This window comes from Anthonomus grandis, chromosome 7 (genome assembly GCF_022605725.1).
Source record: "Anthonomus grandis grandis chromosome 7, icAntGran1.3, whole genome shotgun sequence".
Lineage (NCBI taxonomy): Eukaryota > Metazoa > Arthropoda > Insecta > Coleoptera > Curculionidae > Anthonomus > Anthonomus grandis.
This window is the reverse complement of record NC_065552.1, coordinates 20,561,395-20,587,898: the sequence shown is the minus strand read 5'-3', so window position 1 is coordinate 20,587,898 and position 26,504 is coordinate 20,561,395. Positions and strand designations below refer to the sequence as shown.

At 34.2% G+C, this 26,504-nt stretch overlaps 2 protein-coding genes and 1 long non-coding RNA gene across 4 annotated transcripts in view; 1 reads left to right on the top strand and 2 right to left on the bottom strand.

Moving 5' to 3' along the window:
- LOC126738323 (transmembrane protein 64) overlaps window positions 1-19,872 on the bottom strand; it is a 29,914-nt gene extending 10,042 nt beyond the window's left edge. For both annotated transcript variants that reach the window (XM_050443593.1, XM_050443592.1), the window contains exons 1-2: window positions 19,383-19,872; window positions 97-299 (exon numbers count right to left, since the gene is read on the bottom strand). In XM_050443593.1, coding sequence (XP_050299550.1) covers window positions 97-299; window positions 19,383-19,674 — 495 coding nt within the window. In that variant the 5' untranslated portion in view covers window positions 19,675-19,872. The remainder of the gene's footprint in view (window positions 1-96; window positions 300-19,382) is intronic.
- LOC126738325 (uncharacterized) lies at window positions 10,073-13,910 on the top strand. Its single transcript, XR_007661298.1, has 2 exons — window positions 10,073-10,661; window positions 13,612-13,910. It is a non-coding gene; the product is annotated as an uncharacterized LOC126738325 (long non-coding RNA).
- A 2,120-nt stretch (window positions 19,873-21,992) lies between the features above and the next one.
- LOC126738955 (chloride channel protein 2) overlaps window positions 21,993-26,504 on the bottom strand; it is a 28,244-nt gene continuing 23,732 nt past the window's right edge. Inside the window, exons 13-18 of the mRNA XM_050444454.1 lie at window positions 25,244-25,428; window positions 24,990-25,187; window positions 24,739-24,914; window positions 24,562-24,682; window positions 24,276-24,471; window positions 21,993-22,835 (exon numbers count right to left, since the gene is read on the bottom strand). Coding sequence (XP_050300411.1) covers window positions 22,657-22,835; window positions 24,276-24,471; window positions 24,562-24,682; window positions 24,739-24,914; window positions 24,990-25,187; window positions 25,244-25,428 — 1,055 coding nt within the window. The 3' untranslated portion in view covers window positions 21,993-22,656. The remainder of the gene's footprint in view (window positions 22,836-24,275; window positions 24,472-24,561; window positions 24,683-24,738; window positions 24,915-24,989; window positions 25,188-25,243; window positions 25,429-26,504) is intronic.

Below are 26,504 nucleotides of genomic sequence, written 5' to 3'. Positions count from 1 at the left end.
TTCTTGGTCCGAAACCTGCGAACTTCATCTACGCTACTTACTAAGGACACTGCTTTTAGTCAATATTAAAAATATAGACAGCATGTTTGTACTTACAGCAAAAATGGTATTTTGCAAACCAAACGGAATGGGAGTCAGTCTTGAGCAAAAAACAATTTTAAAACAAAGCGGCCCTGAAATGACTTGCATAATCGCGGAAGCCATGTCGTTTTGAGTAAACTTGAAGATACTCGGATGGTGCCCTACGACTTTTAATATGTTGTGGGCAATCAATAGGCCTACATTTGCTCCAAATAATACTGAAATATTAAACGTTTATTGTCAATAAAAATTGCAATAGGTATAATTATATGATTGTTTTGTTAGGGTCTATTTATCTATTAAACAAATAAATAGGATGCCGATGCCCTTCAATTAATTCAGGGCCCACAGTTAAAATATTGAAAATCATAGCTACAATCTTTCGTATAAACATATGTGTAGAACCAAGATTTTGTCTCAAACTACAGAAATGATGACGTGTCGTCTACAAGTATACTCACTAACATAAGAAGTGTTACACTATAATGATTTTGTTTAAAGCATGCTATGGTAACAACGACGTTTTATCTTTGTTTTTGTTTACCATTCTTAAATTTTATGTTTTAGTTATTCCGAAGAAGGCATTTGTTGAGAACTGATTAGTACAGATACTTTTAGTTATTGGTCGTCCGTTTACTAGTGTTAAGCATGACAAATTACCTCGAGGGCGAACACGTCAAAATTATTAACATGTTAGCGATTTTGACAATAGTAGAATAATTGCCTATGGAGATTTTGGTTTATCCTATCGCAAAATCGGCCGCCGTATTAATTGTACTGCAATTACGGTAATGAGTGTATTGGATATGAATAGAAAAAAGAGGAGGAATACGAAGAAGGCCAACTGGTCAACCGAGGCGTACCACAGAACGTCAAGATAGGCGCTTCAGATAACTAGCCCTACGAGACCGTTTTGCTAATACACTGACCAATAGTTTGACGAAGAAGGTAGACCTGTTACTATGCGTAAACTCTATCGTCGTATTCCAGACTATGGACTTTTTTCCACTGTTGAAACGGCTTCCTCTGACTGCGGACCACTGTCATCAATGTTTGAAGTGGAGCAGAGAACATTGCACGATTGCATTGAATTGCAATAAACAAGGAACATTGGGAGGCAGAATAGTATAATTTCATCTTCAGCGACCAATCGCGATTCTGTCTAGGTATGCACGATGGGCCAAGAGTGGAGAACGGCGTAACATTGGATTTGCTGTTGTGAAACATGTACACAAGACTGCCAGAATAATGGTTTGGGGAGCCACTGCCATATTGCGTCTAAGGTAGTCGATCACCCCTTCTCTTTGTTTGAGGCAATATGACTCATGTGCGTTATGTTCATCAGATCGTACAAACCACTTTACTACCTTATCTAGAGGGCCGTCCACACGTCCTTTTTCAGCAAAATAATGCACGTCCCTATATTGCTCATCCTACTACGGACTTTCTTCAAGAAACAGGCCTTACTATACCGTAAAATGTATTATATGATGGCGAGAAGACTAACCAGTTTGCAACATCCGCCATAAACTTTGACACAGTTAATCCACGACATTCGAATTGGTTACAATGAGGTGGCGTTGCCGTAGTGAGCATATATGTGAATATAGAATCTACTGATCATGTAAAAAAGAATGAAAAAGAGACCCAATATTGATCCCTGTGTTATAGTGGATATATTCAGCAGTTTCTCCTCAGATATCAATCAATCAATCAATGCTTTATTGTCAGGAAATTGTTACAATTTTGTAGACAAAGCTGTAAAACAAAAAAGACACAAAAATACAAACAAAACATAATTAAAGAAAAAAACCAAACAAAATCAAAAAATAAATAAATAGAATAGAATAGAATATCTACAATATTTACAGATTAATACAATTTAAAAATTGTAAGTAGTCAGAAATATTATTATAAAATATACAATTTAATGTATACACTGTCAAAAAAAAATCATTAAAAAATCTATGTTAAAAAAAATGTAAAAAATGTTTAAAAAAGTAAAAAATTATAAAGAATCCTAAAATAGCTACACAAAGCAGTATACCTAAACATGTACAGATAGTAAAAATACATAATCAGCTAGTGCGAAATTTCAAATCAATGAAAAAAAATCGTTAACTGTATAAAAAGCTCTCTCCAGTAAGAATGCTTTTAATGCTCTACGAAATGCAAAAAAGAGGTGATGGATTTAATTTCCAATGGCAGATGATTGTGCATTTTTTTTGCATTATATAACATGGAACTTTTGACCAACTCTGAATGTGGAATAGGCAGGTATAGATCATGTTCCGTGTTTCTAAGTGGATAACTATGGGAAGGCCTATCAGATGCTGAACCGTGTTTGCGTATTAGACAAACGGACTCAAATATGAATAAAGATGGAAGAGTTAATATTTGAAATTTTTTGAAGAAATGCTGGCAATGACTTCTGTATTTAAGTCTCAATGTATAACGGAAAGCTCTCTTTTGTAGTCTAAAAATACGGTCAAATTGAGTTGCACTACATGTACCCCAGAATGGAAGGGCGTATCGAAGGTGCGATTCAAAAAGGGCTAAATAAACTGTTCTAGAAGTAGGCAGGCTAAGCTCCTTAGAAATTGATCTTAACGCAAACCAAGCGGAACTTAATTTTCTTGATAAAGAGTCAATATGTGTGTCCCATTTTAACGAGTTGTCAACAGTTAACCCTAAAAACTTTACAGAATCAACTTCGTCAATTGTTGCGTTACCAAGTACAAAAGATTGCAAGGTATTTTTATAGGACAATATTTTAGTTTTGGAAATGTTGAGACAAAGTAGATTAGTCGCACCATGATTTGATAGTAGTTAAATCACTTGATACGGTTCTATGAAGTGTAGATATATCCGGATTACTCCAGGTAAAACTAGTATCATCAGCAAATAGACAGACTTTACCGTTAATATTTAGATTAGCAATGTGATTGATGAAGATAAGAAACAAAATAGGGCCAAGTACACAACCTTGAGGCACTCCACTTTGTATTGGCTTGCAAGAAGACATAGTCGAATCAATTCTCACAGCTTGACTTCTGTTATTGAGATACGACTTAAACCATTCAAAAGGCGCTCCTCTGAACCCATAATATTGCAACTTTTTTAATAAGATGTCATGATTAACACAATCAATGGCTTTAGAAAAATCACAGAAAATTGTTGCTGTATGATGTTGGTTGTTTAAGCTAGAGTATACATTATTAAAAAGAGAAAACATAGCATCATTTGTGTATTTGTTATTTAAAAATCCAAATTGAATGGGAAGTAAGTATTTTATATTTTAGCAAAAATGATAGAAGTCTTTTTTCAACCAATCTTTCAATAATTTTTGGAAGTGTGGGAAGAAGAGCGATAGGGCGATAGTTGGAAGACTGATCTTTGTCTCCTCCTCTATGTAGTGGAGTTATTATCGCCATCTTAAGGCAGTTAGGAAAAACACCTTTTTGAAAAGACTGATTAATTAGAGTAATAAGATGACATAATGTACATTCGGGCAGATTTGAAAACATTTTGAGAGTAAGTTCATCAATTCCAGAAGAGCCTTTGTTTTTGATTTCCCTAATTGAACTGCAAAGCTCTGGTAACACTACGGGCGTAAACAAAAAACTGTGGAAATTCTCATTTGCAATGGGAAGATATGAAAGTGAATCATGGGAAGGAGTTATGGTATTCATTAAATTATTTGCCACATTTACAAAATAATCATTAAGGTTCTCAGATGAAGTGGAGATAGTATTCGACAAAGAAGGCTTATTTGTCAAAGCATTAACAATCGATCATGTTTCCTTAGCCACATTTTTAGATTTAGCCAGTCTCCAGACCAGGGGTTATGTTGCTTCTTTTTAAGAGGTCTCAAAGGAAAGGATTTGTGAGAAAGACTAGATAGCGTTTTTACAAATCTAGAGAATTCTGAATCAACGTCGTCAGAGAGAATATTCCAGTCAGTTGATTGACAAAGGTGCCTAAAATGTAAAAAATTTTTATCCGAGAAAATACGGCCTAATTTGCGTAGAACATTTTTACTTTTAGATTTACTTATGGAAAACTTTGTTAACACTGCTTCATGGTCTGAGAAACCTGAGCTTAAGACAGTACAATCGACGAAATCTGGCTCAAAGGAAGATACGACCCTTAATTTGGAGCCTGTGACTGGAGCCTATGGCTATAAAGGCTTTATACTGCTCTAATGAATGCAATTATATAAAATAAGTTTATTTAGTGTGGGCATAGTCAAAGTTTTGCTCCATCCCAAAAGTCATCTATAATGCTCCTAAACAAGTTGAGCTTCCTAAAACCAAATTGGCTAGAAGGAAATAGATAATTGACCCCAAAAAAACATAGCCATAAATCTAAACTTTACTTTTGGGCATTGCGACCTATAATCTTTGAAATGAAGAATAGGACCAGCGTCAATAAATCTCTACTGACTTTTTCCAGCATTTCCATAAAAATTATTAAATTTACCCACAGTTGGAGACGCCAGTTTTCCCATATTACATTTGTTGGACTGATAAAAATCATTTTGTTGTTTTTTTTTGCCTTGCCATAAAGGACAGTTTATGATTAAAATTTAAAAAAAAACACCAAAACAAAAAACACAACTTAATTAAAATCAATCTAAAACACAGAAAAGTAAACTACTTAAATAGATTAAAACATGTTAACATTATACATATCACAATAAAGTTCAAAAAGACGCATAGTTACAAACCACAAATTTAACAAGCTGCACTACACAATGTTCACAATCCCAAATCATAGGAAATCCCCAAAAAATTCGCCGAGAGAATAGTAGGCCTTTGCAATCAACAACCATTTTAACTGTCTTTTAAATATTCTCAGGGATAGGCAGTTTTTTTTAATCAAGTCAATCAGCATGGGAAGGTGATTATATACAGGGTGTTACAGAATTCGGTGCAAATATTTTAAGAGCGTATTGTTGGAGTTAAAATAAGACTTTTTTCTATAAACGTGTCCTAAAATGCATCCCCTCAGAGCTACAGCTCACGCAAACTGCTTGAAGAAAATTGATTATTTGGAACACTGACTACAGTTACTTCAAATCTTTTGGAAATTTGCTAAAAAGTCCTAATTGTTTTGGGTCCTTTTGATATTTTCCGTCCCAAAAATGGTATAAACCCAATTTTAGGACAGGATTTAGGAGGGCTTACCCTTTTGATGGCCCATATCTTATATTTCCAATAAGAAATTTTAAAATGTAGAATACGATCTAATTAGCCATAAAAAATCTAAAATTATCGTTTTGTCAAATCAAATTAATTTTTAGATAAAATAAATTTAATTTGACAAAAAATTAAAACAGTCACAGCCCACTTCGTTTTTTCTAATTTAATAGATTAATCGGGTTTAATAATGCTCCGCTTTCGTTTCTCAGCAATTTTCTCGAAAATGGTTAATTATATCGAAATAATGCAAAAGACAAAAATTTTATATTTTTTTATGGCTAATTAGATGGTGTTGCTAGATTTTTAAATTTCGTATGGGAAATATAAGATACGGACCATCAGAACGGTAAGCTCTCCTGAATCCTTTCCTAAAATTGGATTTACTCCATTTTTGAGACGGAAAATAAAAAGAGCACGCAAAAAAAACAAGGACATGCAAATTTTCAGAAGAATTGATGCATAATTGTAGTTACGTTTCCAAATAATCGATTGCGCGGGCTGTAGCTCTGAGGGGTGCATTATGGAACAAATGTTTATAGAATAAAAAGTCTTATTTTAACTCCATCTTTACGCTTTCAAAATATTTGCACCGAATTTTGTATATATTTTGAAACACCCTGTATATTAATGCTGTCACAAAATATAGACTTTTTTGTAAAGGTTGAGGTAGGCTGGAGAAGGTGAAGAACTTATTTCCTGCTTAGAGAACGGGGATTGTGAATTGTAAACTTCGATTGGTACGTACGATATCGCCAGGCTCGACATAGGAAATCCCATGTAATTTTTAATATGGTCAAATATTGGCTCTCCTAATTAATTTAGAGAAAAAATGTGTGGAAGTAATTTAAAGAACACTAAAATCTGCAACCAACAAGATAACTTTTAATTTTGTAGGTTTGCCTGTTAAGGAGTTATTGGCGAAAAGTTTGGTGAAAATTTTGTCTTTTTTGTCGCCCCGTACACAGGTATCGAGGTTAGAAACTTAGGTAAGGGTAAAGTTCCAAGTAAAGTTGTCATAATAAAATTGTGGGTTTAATTAAATTATTATTGAAAATTCGTACACTCGTATTGGTACACATGCACACAAATTATTATAATATAAACCATGAAATATTTAAAAAAAAACTTGTAAACTTAAAGACTTGTTTTCAACTCTTCGAGATTTGGATAATTCTTATCCTTGTAAATTTTATTTTTTAAATCGCCCCACAGAAAAAAAATCATTGGGAGAGAGATCACGAGACATTGGTGCCCAATTTATTACGTGTCGCACGCCAATAACATTCCCATTGGAAGCGTTATTTAGATATAAAGCAGCGAAGCAACATTGCTTTTAATAATTTTCCCGTTCTACCTTACAAACTCTATCGCATTACGACGCCCCCACCGCTGTAAGGGGCAAAATCTATCGCGCTATGACGCCATATCAACGTTTAGGTTACGTTAAAACAGCTGGAAGCCGGCATATCCAACGAGAGGGTGTTTGAATTGCGTTCGCATTTGAATCTTACGTTAATTAATATGGAATAAACCAAAAATTTACTTTCAGAATATTGTGTTAAGTTAATTCAATTTGAATTTGTTGAAGATTTCAAATATACGTGTACAATACGTGTCCACTATAATGATAAAAACGGACAGCCACAAACATTTTGTGACAAGATCGTAGAAGATTTTAGAGATTACACGTCAACTAACTGGATTATTCGATATTCATATCCGAACGTTCAGCGTTTAATATATCGAAAAGTATATGTGTGCCAGCATGGTTCCCTTGGGAAAGTAGTTAAGCATAAGACGAGATTGTTCGTTGAAAGAAGGGTTAAATACCATTATCACACACTTATATATCATATAAGTTTAATTTAATAGTCATAATATTTATGAGAAGTTTTTCACAATCCTATCATTTTAAATGGGCTGTGTATCACAAACCAAAAAACGGAAACTATTTGAGCAGTTTGACTGGTCGTATGGTTTATATTAGGGCACTTCTATTAAAGGAGTTTGATGGAGTCAAAAATAATTTAAAATGAAACGCATTTTTTTATGTTTTTCATTTAAGCTTTATTTTTTATTAGATAATGGAATCAACTTAGAGTTGCTCGCCATATGTATTGTTTCAATGCAAATTTGCCTAAAAATTAGTTGCGTTTTCTGTTCTAGGTCACATTTGAACACAGTGATTGAATTAATGTGGCTGAAGCATATAGCTATTTACGAATCACAGAAGACGTTGAAAAAGCGTTTTTAAAATATTTTGATGAAGGAATGAGTCCAAGTGCAGCTAAAGCATTTCACGAATTGGCCCTAATGCAAAATTTAAAGTTTCAAGAAACATTGGCTAACGCTAAAATAAATCCAAGCGATGGGCAAATAAGATATTTATATGAAAAATGGAGGTAAGCACATTACATTTTTTCACGAACGCTAAAATTATTTGGAAATTATTTTATCGTGGTATTTAGATAAAAATCGAGCTTTTAATTCGCCAGAAGTTGTAGCGTTAAAGTGTTCTGATTTATATTTAAATTTACAATAAAAATAGGGCATTTCATTGAAATGTTTTGCTAAATTAGACTGATACATTTAAAATATATGACTTATCTGTGAGGTACCGCAGTTGGATTTAGCTACTAGGCCATTATCCCATAAGTGTAGTTAAACTTACTAATCCTATTAGGTGCAATTTTAAAACTGCCACAATCTCATTTACTTCTCTGTTCATTTCACTTTACATCTGAGGGGCATCTGAGAATGGAATTGCCAAAGAACATAGAAAGGAAATTATGAAAATGTCCCAGTGTGTAATTTATTCCTCTTGTATTGAAGAAGCTGAATCGCAGTGCGATGCAAGAAGTATCCCCTCCTTTTGAATCACATTTCTTCACTATGGAAGAGAAAGACAGAATGGTGCCTATGCTTTAGAAAAGATGTTTTCACGAAAGGTAATAATACACATAACTTTGTAGAAGCCTCTATACGGGTATTCAAAGATATTGTTCTTCAGAGGTGTAAAGCATTTAATGCATGTGCTTTAGTAGATTTCATCTTTACTGTTTTGAAAGCGTATCACAAGAGGCATTTAATAGAGTTTGCCAACTCAAGGCGAAATCGATCAAAATTAGCATATTTAGATTTTTCCAGAAAAGCTAAAAATTTAGACGTTTATAAAGTAGATGATCGAACTTTTCATGTCTGTTCAGGTGAAGATAAGCAACTCTTCTATATAGTTTATACAGATGTAGCATTATGTGATTGTCATTTTGGCGTAGGAGGACGGTTTTGCAAATATCTTTGCGCAGTTCAGGAACAGTTTTCGGTACTAATTAATACTTCGCCTCTATTGAGCTACACAGACAGGGTAGCGTTTGCAAAACTAGCATTAGGGAGTGAAATTTCTGAGACGTTCTATGATGACATGGATGAATTAACTCCTACAATCTCATCCAATTAAAAATAAATTTCATAATTTACCAATGATGAATTTAGAAACAAATATGGTCGAATCCGAGCAAGTAAAGTCATCCAACAAATTGATGGAAGAACGACATGCAGAAGAAGTTTACATTTTTAAAAATTTAACTACTGCCACACAAATGCAATCATTCATTTGTCAATTGGCAAGCAAAAGAAGTGTCTTAGATCAGCGTGGTCGACAAATTGGGGTACAACCGACTTCCAAAGCCAGGAGAAAAATACGGCCAGGCCTAACTTCTGGTTGCAAAAGTCTGCAATCTAGATTGACTCTAAAACGAAACGAAACCTGATGTAAAATACGAGGGGCAAGTAAAAAGTAAGGTTCCCAACGCTGTAGCTCCGCCGCGCGTGTTGCTAGGCGAAATCCGGCAACACCGCCGTGTGCGTCTGTTCCCCCTGTTCATTCCTAGCGGCCGGGGAAGTCGCTACGACGCTCAGTACCGGCCTGACAGCCGTTCGAGATGGAGCCCGCAATCGCCGTCACCGCCAGGTGCGAGATCCGGGCAGTGATCCGTTTTCTCAACGCCAAGAAGTTACCGCCTGTTGAAATTCATCGGCAGTTAACAGAAATTTATGGGGAAGCTTGCATCAGTGTGCAACACGTCCGTAAATGGTGCAGGGAGTTTTCCGGAGGACGAACAGACATTCACGACGAGCCAAGAAGTGGAAGGCCATCGGTGTCCGACGACGTCGTGGCAAAAATCAAGCGTCTTCTCCAGGAGGATCGGCGAGCAACGCTTCGGGAACTGGCTGAAAAAGTGCCTGAGGTTTCAGAGAAAACAATCGACAACATTTTGACTGAAAAACTCGGTTATCGCAAGGTGTGTGCGCGGTGGGTACCGCATATGCTCTCAGAAACCCACAAAGAGAACCGCGTCAAGTGTGCTTGGAAGTTTCTTCAGCAATGTGCCGAGAATACCGAAGAATTTTTGGACTCTATTGTAACAGGAGATGAAACGTGGTGCCATTACGTCACGCCGGAAACCAAACAACAGTCCAAACAATGGCGCCATTCCGATTCGCCCAGACCGAAGAAATTCAAGCAGACGCTCTCCGCAGGAAAAGGGATGGCTACGGTTTTTTGGGACCGTAAAGGCGTCCTTCTCGTGGATTTCATGCCTACTGGGACCACCATAAATTCGGAAAAATACTGCAAGACACTAAAGAAACTCAGAAGAGCCATCCAAAATCGCCGGAGAGGAAGACTCACGAAGGGCGTTAGGCTCCATCACGACAATGCGCGCCCACACGTCTCTCGCAACACCAAAGCCTTAATCGAACAATTTAGCTGGGAAATCGTGGAGCAAGCTGCCTATAGCCCTGATCTTGCACCGAGCGATTTACACTTGTTCCCGAAATTGAAGCAACACCTGGGTGGACAACGCTTCGCTACGGACGAAGAGGTCCAGAATGCAGTCACCACGTACCTCAACGGGTTGGCGGCGGAGGTTTTAGAGGCAGGATTTCAAAAGTGGATTTCTCGACAGCAAAAATGTGTAGAAAAATTTGGCGACTATGTAGAAAAGTAGCTAAGAGACCAAGCTTTCAGATAGTGTAATTCGCAATTTCAATAAAAAATGTCTGACACCTGAAAAAAATGTGGGAACCTTACTTTTTACTTGACCCTCGTATTAACAAAAATATTCCAAATGCCAAGTCTCATTAAATAATGTATTTTTTTTATTTACCTATTTTCATGTTTTATGCTTATGTTTTATGTTCCTATTGTAAAAAATTATAAATAAAATTTAATCCTATTTCTTTATAATACCTATGAGCGTATCTGTATTTTGCATGCGGCGCGGCGTCGCGTCGTAAAGTGATAGACTTTGTAAGGTAAAAGGAAAAATTAGTATAAGCAACCTCTACCGTGTTTCGACGCGCCGTTTTCGTTATGTAAGTCGTATCATAGTAGACAATGTAAATACGACGCCGGGCAACCATCCATTCGATACCAAACCTCTTGATTCCCCCCATGTTTGCCCTTTCCATCATATCCAAAAAGAACTCCTGGCGCCGTAATTCATATATATACGAGAAATATTTCTGTACAAATATGGAAGACATGAGGCCTCCATAAAGCCCGAAACGCAGTTGTATGATCAATGCCCATAATTTCTCCAAGATTTTTTGTACTTATTTTTCCTTCATTTTCTTCCACGGGTAAAAGAACATGCAAGTCTCTACTATTTTCTTCGTTTTCTTGCCGTTGATTCTTTCGTTTATTGTTTGCCTCACATTTGCAATTATTTGCTCAAATTTTGTAAGTTCTATTGACTGTTGATTTTCCTGGTATTGGCCTATTTGGAAAAAAAGCTGCAAACAAGTCTGAAATTTCTCGGTAACTATTGCCTTGGTAAAACCATTTAGATTAAGCAAGCAGTCTCGAAAATGAAAAGCAAACGACAGTAAACTCTGGAATTTACCCCACAAATGTATCGAATGGACCTTTTTTGAATAATAAACAACATTTAAAGAATCTCCAGAAGGCAATACCGTACCGGAGATGTAATTGAAATAATGAATAATAAACTATCTTGCCAATCTTTGGGCCAAGTTCCTGTACACTGATCCTGACAGCAAAGCATCCAGATGTTAATTTATTCGCAAGAATATGCATGTCTATGTGAAATTGGAGCTGTCCGGTTTAATCTTAATTGAATTGTATCTCAAATGTTATCTAGAATAAGTTTTGAGAGACTACACTTGAAAGATATCATTTTTGTCAATCCAGATAGGGAATAAGGATATTTTAAATATTCCTCTTCTAAACATATACATTGACCAAAATCTGGACCAGCAAGTATTTACTAAGCCTAAATATTTTAATAAAAACCAACTCAAAACAGTGGATTAATCTGATTAAATAGACTAGCTCGATAGTATATTCAATTCTTAAATATGATATTCCTTTTAGGAATGTAGCACTCTCTTATCCATTAAATGATATCGAGGAGACCAGATGAATAAAGAAATAACCTATGATATATAAAGGAGTGTATAAACATGAAGAGAGAAATGCGAGCTGTATGGGTTGGCAGCATCCAATACTCTTAAGTCCTTTTAATGTTATTTAAAGGAACCATGCTCACCTACTATAAGGGCTCACCAAATAGTCTACATGAAGAGTTATGATTCATCATAGACAGTTGCAAAATATACCCTGAATCTTAAAAACATTATCTCAATTTGCACATACATTTTAAAGTCATCTGCAAAGCTACTTACTCAACCATAATTAACGACATCCAGAAGATCATTCACAAACAGATTGAAGAGTAGAGAAAGAAACACACTAAGAATCAAGAGCTTCCATTTAAAGATGTGATCAGCCATTTTACTAGAGACCTAGAACTATTAAAGGCCTTTTTAGGCTAAAGGTTTATTTACTAGGGGTTCAAACTTCTATAAGATAAGATTTTGCTCACACATTATAACAATATGTACATTTCAAAAATAGTAAGCATTTAAGAAGGGATATTCATGCCTAAATTAGGAATATTATTTTATCATTTACCTGCATGCGAATTATTTCATCCAACGAAAAGATGTAGAATTGCAATTATTATTAGAACAAAACCTAAAAAAATAAAAACACCTTACTTGGAAAAAAATCATCTGCATCCATGCTGTTGCTATAGTTTGAGATGATTCATTAAAGATATATGACAAAATAGATAAAAAAAAAAATAACTTATAATAAATATCAGCGTCAACCCTATAACTGTTCTATAGAGAAATAGCCAGATCCTAAACAACACTAAATAGACTGTTAAATCTTATAAAAGATGAAGTGCACTTTATTGTTAATTTTCTTCTGTTGTGTAGCCTTATTTTGCTTTCGTAAGTACTTAAAATTAGAGCTTTGTATATAGATTTTTTAACTCATGTTATAAAATTACCAAAAGTGATCGAGAGTGGTGGAAAAGTTTTAAATTAATGTAGCGTGTCTCCAAAAGATTTGTACCATTAGGGGTTCTTTGGGTTTTGAAACTCGAATAATATGGATATATTGTTATTGATATAAAATATTACTTTCTTTAAACCTTTTAACTTTACGTGTAATTCTTTATTAACAAAATGTGGCTGTTATGCCTTTAAGAGTGAAATTTGATCATTTTTTTAAGATAATTTTTTAGACTACATTTTGGTGCCATATTATGTACAAACAAAAAACTGTTTAATTTAAGTTATAATGCTAATATGTGAATAAATCAATTTTATTTCTGCAAAATGGTTTTACAATTTTTAAAATAGAATTTTCTAAGTCTTATACTATTAATCAGTATTCCATAGTTATTTTTTATGAGTGTCGTTTAAAACAATAATTCCATGTATAGAAACAGCTTAATAAACCATTGTATTTTTCATTAATTTTATATTTCATATGATTGTTACGAATAAATGAAAAACCAATAATAATGTGATACTACCTACTATATGGCCAGAGAAAAAAAAGGTTACTTATAAGAAAACGGATCAGAGATCTTTTGTTTTTTAAAAATGATTGTGCTTATGAACAGTAAATTACTAGAACTAATTATTACTAAGTATTGTAAGGAGTTTAGGTGTTAGGCGTAACCATAGATAACCAACAAAATTTGAATGCCCTTACTCTGATTTACTAATTGGGATATCTTCAAACTGAGTAGTTGATCTGCAGATTAGAAAGTTAAGTGAGTTCCAGAGAGTTTTATGATGTTTTGCATTCAAAAACCTGAGTCGATCACTCACACAATTTTTTTGAGGCATTGTAAATTAAGAATAACAAAAATTTTAGCTTATTATTATGTATTTGGCTGTTGTTTTAAATACTCTTAAATATTATTCAAGTTTTCTATTTTAGAAACAGATGTTGCTGCAACCAAGAGAATCTGTATACCCTTTGAGTTACATTATAATATGAAGAACGATTCAATAAAAGCGCCTTCTCCCATATCCGAAAATATTGCTCTAATTGGAAAGATATGCCTCAGAATCAATCCATCACCAAACATGGCTAATAAAATATATCAATTTTTTAATATAAGAGAATAAACAATTCATTCATGACTAAAAACTGTAAACTTATTCTCTTTTTAGATTAGATTATTAAGAATTTGTAAATAAATGAGGATTGTTAATATATTTTGATTATTATAGATTAATTTTGTCCAAAATAATTAATAAGTGGTGACACCATTACAAAAACACCTAAATAAAACATGAGATTTGAATATTTGCACCCATGACAGAGTTCCGGAGATGATGGTAGTGATAAAAAAATAAAAACACCGTTCTCTTTTTTTTAAACCATTTTTATTGCAAAAAAAACGAAGCCTTTGTTTTTTTTTAATCCGTTTTTTTGCAATTGCCTAAAAAATATGTATTATATTTCATACATAATAACAAATCAAATATTATACCTAATTAATTTAAACAAAATTAAGTAAAAATAAAAATACCAGGGGTGAGTATAGTCAAAGTTTATTTATTTATATTTCTAAACAAATAAGAAAACTTAGCAAAAATATTGAAAAGTTATCAAGCAAAAAAAGAAAGTAATGATAAAAAAAATAAATTAATTATGCAAATCTCTTAAATCAAGTATCACAATTTTGTTCGAATTCTGAACCTTTCTCGCTCACTTCCTCCGGTTCTGAATCTAGTCTCTTCTCTAATCTCTTCGAAGCTAGGGGCCAGCACTAGGTTCAGAACTAGACGATTCTCCTTGATCATTTGATTCTGCTTCAGCAATTAATTTAAAATTATTTATTTATTCATTCTTTGACATACTCAGCTACAGAATTATTCTAAATGGTATGATTACATTAAGACACCAAACAAAAATATCATGTAACTATACAAATAAGAATACTAAAGGCATTACAGTACTTAATTGAAGGTTTATTAGGCCTCTGGCCCGGAAACCCGAAGGAACATCTGCCAGAGAGGCCCAGATGCTTTTAACGGACCAGGTAAAAGCACTGGGGGAGGTGGTGGGCTCTCACATCGCGTCGCGTTTTAGTATCTAATTGGTGATCAAATAAAAAGTATAGACAAACATAATATAGGCATAGTCAATTATCGCTAAGACAATCACCTTACAGTTCTGGTTAAAAACTAAGGCTCATTCTTCTTTCAAAGCTTGCTGCGGAGAAAACAAATATACCACAGTCCAAGAAAAAGACATTATAGTTGTGACTAAGTCTGTCAATGAATGCAGTCTGGCCATAGTTAGTAAGATTGTAAGCTTGATAAAATAGAATTCTATATCTGGTCCCTCAAAAACTTTTACCAAGAACAGACACATGGCGTCTTTCCTTCTTTCAAGCTTTTAATACCACACAAGGAGCTTGCAGCTCACTGTACTTGTAAGCCCACTGAAGGAAAATGATGCTTAAAAAGCAAATAGTTTAGAAATTTGCTTTGAACTTTCTCCAACCTCTTCTTGTGAACCGTATAGTTGGATGACCAAATAGAGTAGCAGTACTCAAGAATGCTATACGAACCAAGCAATAATACAGGGATGTTATTGCTTTGGTATCCTGAATGTACCTGGTATTCCTCTTGATAAATTTCAGCATTCTAAGTCCTCTTACTACATACACAATTTCTGCAGCTTATGTATTTGTCAGCCTATTCTACTTCTTCGTGTGAATTCCTGAATATAAAGAAAATTATCTTTCACACACTGCTGATGTTGGCGGCAACTCTCTGAGGCGAATAGCTAATTTGGAGAGTGCAGTAAGTCAAGCAAAGACCATTCCACCAGGCAATAGGGTTTATAGCTTCAATGGTGTTCATTTCATAGAACTTTATTTTTGTTATGACGGCTTATGTTTTGGGTCGAAAAGGTTAGCTAAAAAATAAACATTATAAATAGCAAAGTCTTTTCGATTTTCAAAAATGCTCTTACATCAAATTCCTCATTAGATAACAGTACATTGTTTAATGAGGGATCAACTGTTTTTTTTAATAACACAGTAACACGTGACACATCGGTTTTTACCTTCTACGGAGGTAATTGTTTTAGAGTTCCAAAAGTATAATATACCCTTGCACCCCGTCCTTCAATTTTGCCTTGGTGGTAATTTAAGATATTGAAAGACAATAATCAGGCTACAGTTATCACCATGTCACCGTTCAGTAAGTTTTTGGGTCTTTCCATAGACAAGTTCCATAAATTTGAAGACCATATTGTGAATGTATGTAGAAAAGTCTCATCAGGCTGCTACTCCCTAAGGGTTATTGCCACCAGTCTTAATTTCTCCATCGCCATATCTGCATAATTCGCGATTATCGAGTCGCACCTTCGATATGGAATTTGCTTTTGGGGTTCATGTTCAAATTCAATTTTTAGTTCAGTGTTTGTACTCCAGAAAAGGGCTGTAGATAGCTCTTTTCTGGAGTACAAAAAAGTACTCCAGAAAAGAGCTTAGATAGCTATGTGGGGCCAAGCCTCGTGACTCATGTCGCCCGCTTTTTGTAAGTCATAATAATTTAACCCTGTGTTGTATCTTTATTTTGGAAACAGTTTGCTTAGTTTTTAGAAAATATAAACAGGAACTCCACTTAGGAAGCCACTATAATACGCGACAAAATTATTTGTTAAGGCTACCCATTCCTCATTTTGAACTTGTCCGTAGCTCTATCATATATAGAGGTAGAAAGCTGTTTAATAAACTTCCACTAGAAATAAGACAACTTAAGACTGAAAAAAGCCTATGTACAAGGACGAAAATATTTCTTGCTAGTAAAGCATACTATAGTTTAAGTGAATTTTTTAATGATTAGCATTTAAGTATTTTTTAAAGTTTTATATAATTTTATTTTATTTTAAATTAGTTTCTCGTTTTTATTCCTTTAATGTACAGTCTATTGGCTTTGTTTACAACTTCTATGTTTATATTGACAATAAAGCATTTTTGAGTTTGAGTTATGGAACTCCTAGACTTCACAAAGGCTTTTGACATTGTCACCATAAGATATTATTGGGTATATTGGAATATATCGGATTTGGTAATTTAGCTTTGGCATTGGTCGCATCTTTTTTATCTAACCGTAAGCAAAAGGTTATACTTGATGGACAGTCGTATTCAGAGTGCATCAAGGTAGCATCTTGGGCCTGTTAGTATATACCCTCTATATTACAAATCACTAATAATCTAAAACGCTGCAAACATCATTGCTATGCAGATGACATGCAGCTTTACTTTTTGCTCAAAAGTTCTGAGGTAGTTAATGCTAATCAATGTATTAACCCTACCAAATTAATTACCATTCTTGTCTGTAGTGATAATCACCGAGCATATATCTTGGAAAACTTTAATTTCCTTTTAAACAATAATGCTATATTGTTTAAAACATCTGCTAAAAATTTAAAGCTTGTATAAAATTGATAATAAAGTAAGAAATGGATATTCCGCTCTGAAGTCTATATTTTCTGTCAGGCACTTGATTCTAATGCAACTATTCTAATGCACCCAGAATTCAGAAGTTTCAAAACTGTTGTCTAAGGTTTATTTATGGTGTAAGAAGGAGAGACGACATATCTCATAAGTTAACTGAAGCAAACTGATTGAGTATGCACTGATGATGAGACTTACATAGGTACACTCTATTTTTTTTTTTATAAAATTTTTAAATTTAAAACACTAAATTTGTATGGATGTGCATAATCTTAACATTAGATAGAAGGATCTTCTGACTATCCTGTTGCAAATAAAGAATTGTTTAAGAGGTCTTTTTCATATTTGATTGTTCATTATATAAATAAATTTAACATTAGCCAGTTTGCTTCCTCCAAACTAAGTTTTAAGCTTAGAATGAAGCAGCACTTTCTAAGCCAAATACAGCTCTGATGTCGGATTCAGTATGTGTTTTTTTTTGTTGCATGATCTTCAACACTAACCTGATTGAATCATTTGAGTCTAGAAGGAGAGATCCTTTCTCTATCCTTTTGGTAATGATGTTTTTTCTTTTGCTTCAAACTCTTCTTTACAACTTAATGTTGATTCTGTGATGATCTATATAATTTATAATGTATTATTTTGGTAACTAATAAACATATTATTATTAATATTCTTTTTATTATTTGCTTGTTAGCCAGCAATAATTGAACGCCCAGAACTAATGAACCCCATCTGGTAGGCACTGGTAGCTTAAGACTGCAGCTTACATTTCATTCTTTTTGTTTTTTCTTTACCCATGCTGACAACATGTGGATTTGCCAAATGACTTTTGTAACGGCAACAGCTTTGGCACTTTCAAACTTGCCCTGATACAAGATGGCGGGTTGGTATTTGATAACCAAGTCTGAAGAATTAAAAAAGATCTGCCACTGTAAATTTTCTACCATAGCCAGACTGGCTAAGCCAGCGGTGTTTGCCTTGAAAAGATAGCCAGGCTAAGCAGTTCATTTAACTGGGTTTTCAGTATCATTGTAAATATAATTAGCAAATTTCTAATATCTTCTAATCTCTTAAGTTTTATCTGTATAAAAATATTTGGTAATATCATAAAATTGTCTGACTAGTTTAAAGTAAATAAATAAAAAAAGTAAGTACGTAATTCTTTTTTGATACATACCTTTAACTTCTTCTGCATCCAATTCTCTGTTCCTTCCTCTCAATCACCCCATATTTAATGTTGATTTTATTGGGACATTTTAAGCACTTTTTAATGTGTTCTGTTATTTTTGTATAATTGAAGTTCACAAAAAGTACAACCTACTTGGAGTTAAGTTTTTTTGTGGTTTCTTTTTAGTAGGTACTTTAAATAAGTAAGGTACTTTAAATAAGTAGGTACTTTAAAAAAGTACTTACTGACTGCTGACTACTGATGTTTTCTTCTCCAAGAAACACTTGATGATAACATTATTTAGGTAACTAATAAATTTAAACCCATTTATTGAATCACACTAACCACTCTTAAACTGACCACATAAAAAAAATTACAAAATACCACTAACTCCACTCAATAATTCCTAGGCTGTCAACATCAATGAATACGATTGTCAGACTCAAATTTTGGGATTCCCAAAAGTATCATCACCAGCCATGGATGGATTCAGAGTGGGGATACAGTGAGTGCAGACATTGAAACTTATGCTCTGCGATACAAAATGGTCTTAAGTGAGATCTTGGATTTTTCAAATAAACCCCTTCCCCTGAAAATATTTTTTAGGTCTGTACAAGCCACCAGCAAATAATAATTGATGCTACCCTGATTTTCAGCATCAATGAAATATAAATAGCAGTGCCGCACCATTTTGGTAATCTCCCAAAAACTCATTTTCTTTTGTGTTTTTTTTTCACATATTTTACTACATCACTAGATGTTGGAACACTAATCTTCATATAAAATATCTATGAATAAGCATTTGTCAGAACATTTTGTGAGAAACTAGTTTATGAGGTTTTTTTTTCCAGCCTTTCTACAAGTAACTTTAATTATTTACTTTTTAAACTTTTACTTTTTAAAGTTTTTTTGCAAAAAAACTGGAAATATGTGTAAATTAAAAGAAAAATTAATAAAAACTCATGTTACAGAATGATTTTGATAGCAACAAATGTAGCTACAACTGGGACTTCAGTGCTTATCATATTTAAAGAAAAATCAGTACAAAACACATACCTAATAATAATCCTTTGGTAATTCCAAATAAATATCCTGAGGCTAGTACTAAAACTATGTATCCTACACTAATTGGAAGAGCAACAACAATAAACAGGACACATATTGTTGCTGAAATTATGATACCATCTTGTTTCTCCAACCAAAATAGCAGGAACTTTATATAAGCTTTACAAAGAAACAATATTGCTCCTGCTACTATCAGTGTAGATAAGATAGCTAATATTCTGCCCACAGAAAGAAAATAACTCATTCCCTTTTTTGGGTCAGAGACATTAATAGGAATTTTCATATTTCACTTTCTATTGTGTATGATTTTGCAGTGGTTATATCAAATCTGTTGAGGATTAGTTGCTCATCTTTATGGATAGTTGGTAGTTTCCGGTTTATTGGATATTTATTGAAAATTTTATACACGAAACCACTGTCATGTCTGTATCTAACAGTAGAGACACAATAACAACACAGACACAAAAATGAAAATTGTAAACAAAATATATATAATGACAGAAAACTAACCTCAAACTTGTACGTCGACAGTTGACGGACAAAAAAGATACGTACACCTTAGGGTGAATTCACACCACAACTGAAAATGCGACACAGCGGAACAGATCAACAGACACGACAAAATTTCTGCTAAGCCAATTTGGAATTTTTTATATATATTATTTTCTATTAAGTGACGAAACCTAAGTTAAAGAGAGAACGATACTGTCAGGTTACTCATTATTCCCTCCTAGAGGGAAAGTGACGAACTGAAAAAAAGACAATTATTTCTTAGTAGACAGGGTCTGGCGATCCTACTATACCGTATAGTGTACCAATATTGATCAGTATGAGGTCAGTACTCGCTCTAGTTTGTTGCTACACCCTTACTAAGTCCGTAGGAGGGTTAGCTTAGTATCGATGGATACTACTTGCGGACCTAATCAACTGGTTTGTTAACTGATGCATTAATTGGGATTTGCTAACATTCTTTTTTTTTTAATAAATACAGTTAAATAAAAATTCTTTATTTATCTATTTAGCGTATGGCACAACGCATATATATGACAACAAAATTATTACAAATAAACAATCAACAAATTTGTATACTCTATTGATTCTATTTACGTGCACAAGGTTTTTTTTTATGAGTCAAAGCCTGGTGGTGAGTTATTAATGCTCGTCTATTCCTGATACTCATTATTGGTGATACTTCGTGGGTCTCCCATTGAGGTTAAATAGGTTCTGGTTGTTGGTTTGCTAGATCGAAAGTGGTTATGGTTAGCGTCTTCGATGTCTACATGGATCGGTAAATCTCTGTTCTATAGTTTCTTGTTAAACGTTGGAGGGTGGGATCAGCACCAGAAACTATTCAATAGTAATGGATTTAATCACGCCAGCAACCATTCTTATTGTATTGTTGAGCTGTGCATCTATTTTGTGGACGTGTTGAGCCATACCGAAGAACAGCATTCCACAGCTAAGTAGAAGAGCTCTAGGGCTGTCGAGCGGAGAGTAGAAGCTAAAGCACCCCCAAGATATTCCACACAATTGCCTTAGGTATATTGTTGCTTTTCAGTTTCTCTACTGTTTTTGATAAGTGCCCCTTAAGCGAAAGTCTTCTATCGAGTGTCAGGTGCACATAAGTACTTTGGGGTTTTTGTTATGTTTGAGAGTTGTGTTTTCAAACTGGACACTGAGCTCTTGCGAGTTGGTTATTTAGCTGAATCTAGGTTACTGTTTTGTTATGGTTTGGTTAGAATCTAGATTTCCGGGAAAGTTTCCCTAACATCTCGAGATCAGCCGTTAAGATTTCCTTTGCTTCCTTGAATGAGCATCTTATAGTCCCAATCGTCGACTTATCGATTTTCATATACAAATTTTCTTATATTTATTGGATTGGTCTAACACTATTATTACCTAAAATACCGGCGTGAATATTTAATACCTGTGAAAATTAAGTCTAGTCCCGATCGTCGGCTTATCAATTATCATATACAAATTTTCTTATATTTATTGGATTGGTCTAACACTATTATTACCTAAAATACCGACGTGAATATTTAACACCTGTGAAAATTTGAGATCCCCCCTTTATCATAATACCATTTAACACAATTCTACTCCTCAACTCATTTCTTCAGAAATAGGACAAAGTACTTGATACTCGTGATCGTATTCGTTTAATATATATCATATTACTGGCAAAAAGTTAGAGTAAATGAGCAAAATCTGCCGGATAGGATAGATTGTACTTTTTCCACAGTCCTCACTTACCCCTCGGTCATCTCGTTCAGTTTGGGTCAAACGCTAGTTAGAAAAAGTAATTTTTTAACTTGTTATTACAAGTAAATCCATTGATTTCCGCAGTTAATTTATGAGTGAGGCGGCGCAATATACTTTCTTGTACTGAGTCAAATTACAATGGTTGAATACGATAAGGAACTTCTTATCTGGTCTTTTTCTAATGGAAAAATAACTTTTTTCTTTCTTTTCTCTTAAGAAAAATATTTTAATGAAAAAATCATAATTCGGTGTGTGGGAGAGCACTTTAAGAGGCTTTATATCAGCTTACCTTTTAGTTTCTTTCGGAATACCTAGTCTATAATAAAACGAACAAAATATTTTATGTTCTTTATATTCTCTCGGATACTATCTAAAAGTAGTATCAAAAGCTGATTTAATAAAAATAGTTTAAATTTTAACTATAGCTACTTATAAAATTTATTGTCTTTTGACATTTCAAAAAATAGGAAACATATACATGTAACAGTCAAACTATTTATTAGATGGCTACTTCTCTAATATTGGCTAAATATATACAAAAGGACATTTGGAGTATTATACTACTAAATTAAGAAACAAATTGTTTTGTCGAATGTCTGAAATACAAAAATGTAGGCATAAATAAGGATATTCCCAGATATGTGTATAAGAGAGGTACGATACAAGTGAGTGTGAGGGTAAGCCGTCATCCTAATACAATATTTAAGTCAACTAATATGTTGTCTTTGTTCCTATATAATACTTGTTAATGGTCTTTTGAATAGGACATCTTATACATTTTTCTATTTTGAAATTCGACCTCAAATTCTAAGAAATTTGATAGGTCCTAAGTCATACTGTCTTTTTTGGAATTTTACGTAGAATCTAAAACTGTAATAAAATCATAGAATGCTTTTAGGACACTTCTACAGACACCTTTAAAAGACACAAAACAATGGAATGCGTGAAAAGGTGCCGTCTAAAAAGACTTTTTCTCAAGCAAAATCACCATTTTGTCATTTCAAACTTTCGAAACCAGTTGGACACTAGAGTCTACGTCATCGAGTGGCTCCTTAACGTCACAAACACTAACCGAACCCGACCCCGGATTGGCATCTGCGTGTTGCGGTAAGTTGCCGCTGTTGGCATCTTCGATTGCTTTTCTTAGTTCCTTCAGACCAACAACACCGACCAGTTTTCCTAAAAATAATACAATTAAAAAGTTAATTTTTTCTACTTATTTTTATTTAAATTATGTTTAAAATGTAGTGAGAATATTCTAAACCTTCTAGATGATTCTCTTATAGCACCGAAAAACACAAAACATCATGTGAATGCCCGCGACTTTCACAACTGACTAAAAGGCTCAACATTAGCCTTGATTTCGCGAATATACACGTCTGGCCAAAACTTGCAGAAATCAATGTATTAACTTGCAATATCAAATCTTAGTTAAAAAGAATGGGTAAACACTTAAACGCTGAATATATATACATAAAATAAAAGTCTGACATCGTATGTAATTTATATCACTAGTAAGTAGGTTATATAGCTAATGGGCAATAAAAATCACTTCAGAATTAAATTTGGTGGTGGTAAAATCTGTTAAGGAAGTCGCAGGTAATTGATCTGTTCCACCTTTCTTCCCCCATAAATTTCTTGGTGCCCTTGTTCGGTCATATCCCTTTTCATTAAATTTCCAAATGTTGGAAAGCTCTTTTAGGTTTTCTGACCAAAAATTACTCGACTTTCTTTACGGTGATTCAAGTTCCTTTTCCAAAGTTTAACTTCTTTAGATTATCCTCTTATTGCTTAAAAAACTGCCCTTATTATGCTAGTATCTTGATTTCAAAGTTCATGCAGTTCACTATATTTTCATCATCATATTGTTTTCTAAGCTCCATTGGAAGTAAGCTGAATTTACTATATGAGCAATATTACCCTCAAGCCGTTAAATGACCTCATAAGATAGTTAGTCCTGGGATCTTAACTTGAATATATGTACTAGTTCATCATAGTAGATAATGTTTGCAATTTTAGCTTCTTTGAACATGGACGAATTCCATACACTACATTGTGTCAATTTTGGATAATAAAGATTTGAATTTGAACTAAATCTGGCCACCAGTGGGGCTGTTCTGATCTGAGAAATTTTATGTCGCTCAGCAAACCATAAGTACTATCCAGATATCTGGAGAGTGCTGGACGCTCCTCAATGACGTGGTATGCAGTATCTTCCTCCTCCCAACGCCAAAGGCACTCCAGGCTGTTCGCAATACCTAGGGTATGGAGATGGCAACTTACGTGCCGATGTCTAGTCAAACGAGCCAGATTTCCTATCTATTTAGGCGCAGTAATTGACTAGCGAGACAGGCTTATCTTATACCAAGTGCTTTCATCCATCTCTACAGTGTCTTGTTTTGTATTGAGCAGACCCGTGAAACCTACATATTTAGCTTTGCCGATTATAAGTTAGCGAGGCAGGCCACTTCCTTACTTGAGTTGCTACTCATACTGTTGATGAATAAGTTATTCTAATCTTAACATTGCATTTCGAAATAGACATGAATAAGATCAGTATTTAACTAGCGCTAACGAAAGCTTTAACTACTAAACTATTGAATAAATTAAAATACCTACCTATTGCGGTGACATACGCATGATTTACCCCCACCATTGAGAACAAAGAGTGAACTTTCAGCAGTGACGTCCTTTCTACTAACTGAAATGGGGCAGGGTCTATTTGGCAGGCTGTAAAGTCTACGGGCTGTCGCATTTGCTCGTCTTCCCATTTTCTTTGGTCTTCCGGACTCATATCACAAACTCTTTCTTTAGGCTAAAATTTAAAATGCATAAAGTAAAAAAACTAAATCACAATCAAAATCTGAATTTGGAAAATATGTATTAGAATAGCATACATACATACCAGTTGGACCTTCTTAGAAGTTGTAGGGCTTACGGGCACGATTTGAGGTTGGACTGCTCTGGGACTATCTAAAACATGCTGGCCTTCAGAGTTATCTACGTCTTGAAGATGAGCAGATTTCCTAAAATAAAAAAATAATATGGAAGAATCTTTAAAGAATGTACATTGTATTGGTACCTAAATATTGCCTCAAATGCTGAGCGAATTCTACTCTCTGCTCCGGTAACGGTAGTATACGGGGTACTACCAGGACTCGTATTCATAAATGGTGAAAATCCTTTAAGGGTGAAGGAATTGGTTTTCTTTAAAATTGATTTTTTAGGTTGTGTGCCAAAGTTTGGAGTGTAAGTATGCTTAAAATAATAAATTTTTCATTCCTAATAAATTTTTTAACTGGAATATGACTGCCTTAGCTTTATTATACTTACTTGATGAGGTTCCAAATGATTTTCAGACGTGTGTCTTTCAAGCATATCGGGTGCTGGCACCACCTGAAATCTAGATGGTCTTCTCTTTCTCTCTTCTGCTTGTTTACGGGCTTCTTCTGCCGCTTTTTCTGCAGCTTCTCTTTGTCTTATTGCTACCACTTGTAATCTTCTGTCTCTTCCGATATGTTTCTCAATTGTCTGAATTAAATATTTCTTAATCCTAGGAGATCTTGATATTAAAATAGACTATCTACCTGAATAAGTTGTAATCGCTGAATGCTACCTAACAGAATCATGCTCTCTGGTTTGTCAACCAGAGGAAAACTTTGAAGTCGTCTATTTTCCTTAAGTAACAGTTTAAGCTCCTCATAAGTCATTCCATGAAAAATATATTTTATATCTCTTATCATAAAATCTTCCACGTATACATTGTACATTCCTGAAAATAAAAAATAGTTATTTATTATATTATTATACAGCATGTTCTCATTCCTCTAGATTGATTAACATTTCAATAAACCACCTGCCGTCTCGAGGGAGCGAACGGCATTCAGTTTTTCAAGCAACAAAAAGTTTAGTTAGGGTAAAGAAGGTAATGGCTTCGGTATTCTGGGACAGTAAAAGGTATTGTGTTGATCAGCTACACCTAATGGAACATAGCAATATCGAACTCGATTTCAAGGGACAGACCAACTTGCTAGCAAAGGATCTACTAGTCCCTTTATTGTAAGAAGAGCACTACATGCAGAGAAATAAGAAGCTAGCGATGGGAGCAGATAAAGGAATTTTAGTCACTGAGGATTTTTTTGTCCATTTAAGAACGGGTCAGATAAGTGCAATACAACGAATAGATTTATTTGAGACCGTTGGTTTTTGTCATACTTTTTTCTCCAATGTGGTACTGGTATTGACAATATCTTTGTTTCTCAACGGATACCTGTATCAGACTCATATTAGTTCAGTTCAATCTGTCAGATCACCCAGACTATGTTATAAGCATAACTTCCGAATACGAAATAAGGTATAAGGTATTACAAAAAAGGAAGGTATGTCGTCCAATAACACAGGTAGCCTTATTCCTATTTTATGAAAGAGTTTCTGAATATTCTTGTAGCGTGGATATGGAGAGAAAATTCGAAAAATTTAAGGATGTTTTCAGAAGTGCTTATTTGCAGTCATTCTCTGAGGAATCAGGGAATGACCACCAATGTGTTAGGTCAAATCAGCGTTTAAACATAAGTTGGGTCAATAACATATTAAGAAGCCTCTTATGCTGTTGGGTGAGTTGATCAATAAGCTCACATGGAAAGCCTTCAAGAGTGGAACACTGATTGAATAGCGGATTGATACTGTTACAAGCGTCATGGATACCCGTGGTATAAGACTAAAAACTACAAATTTTATACTTGAACAAGGTTCCCCATGCTCTTAGTCTTAATTTATTTTGAAATATTACTACGTAAGTTTTTTCAAAGGATAATTATGGCATTATAGTGCCACAATCAATTTGTACCA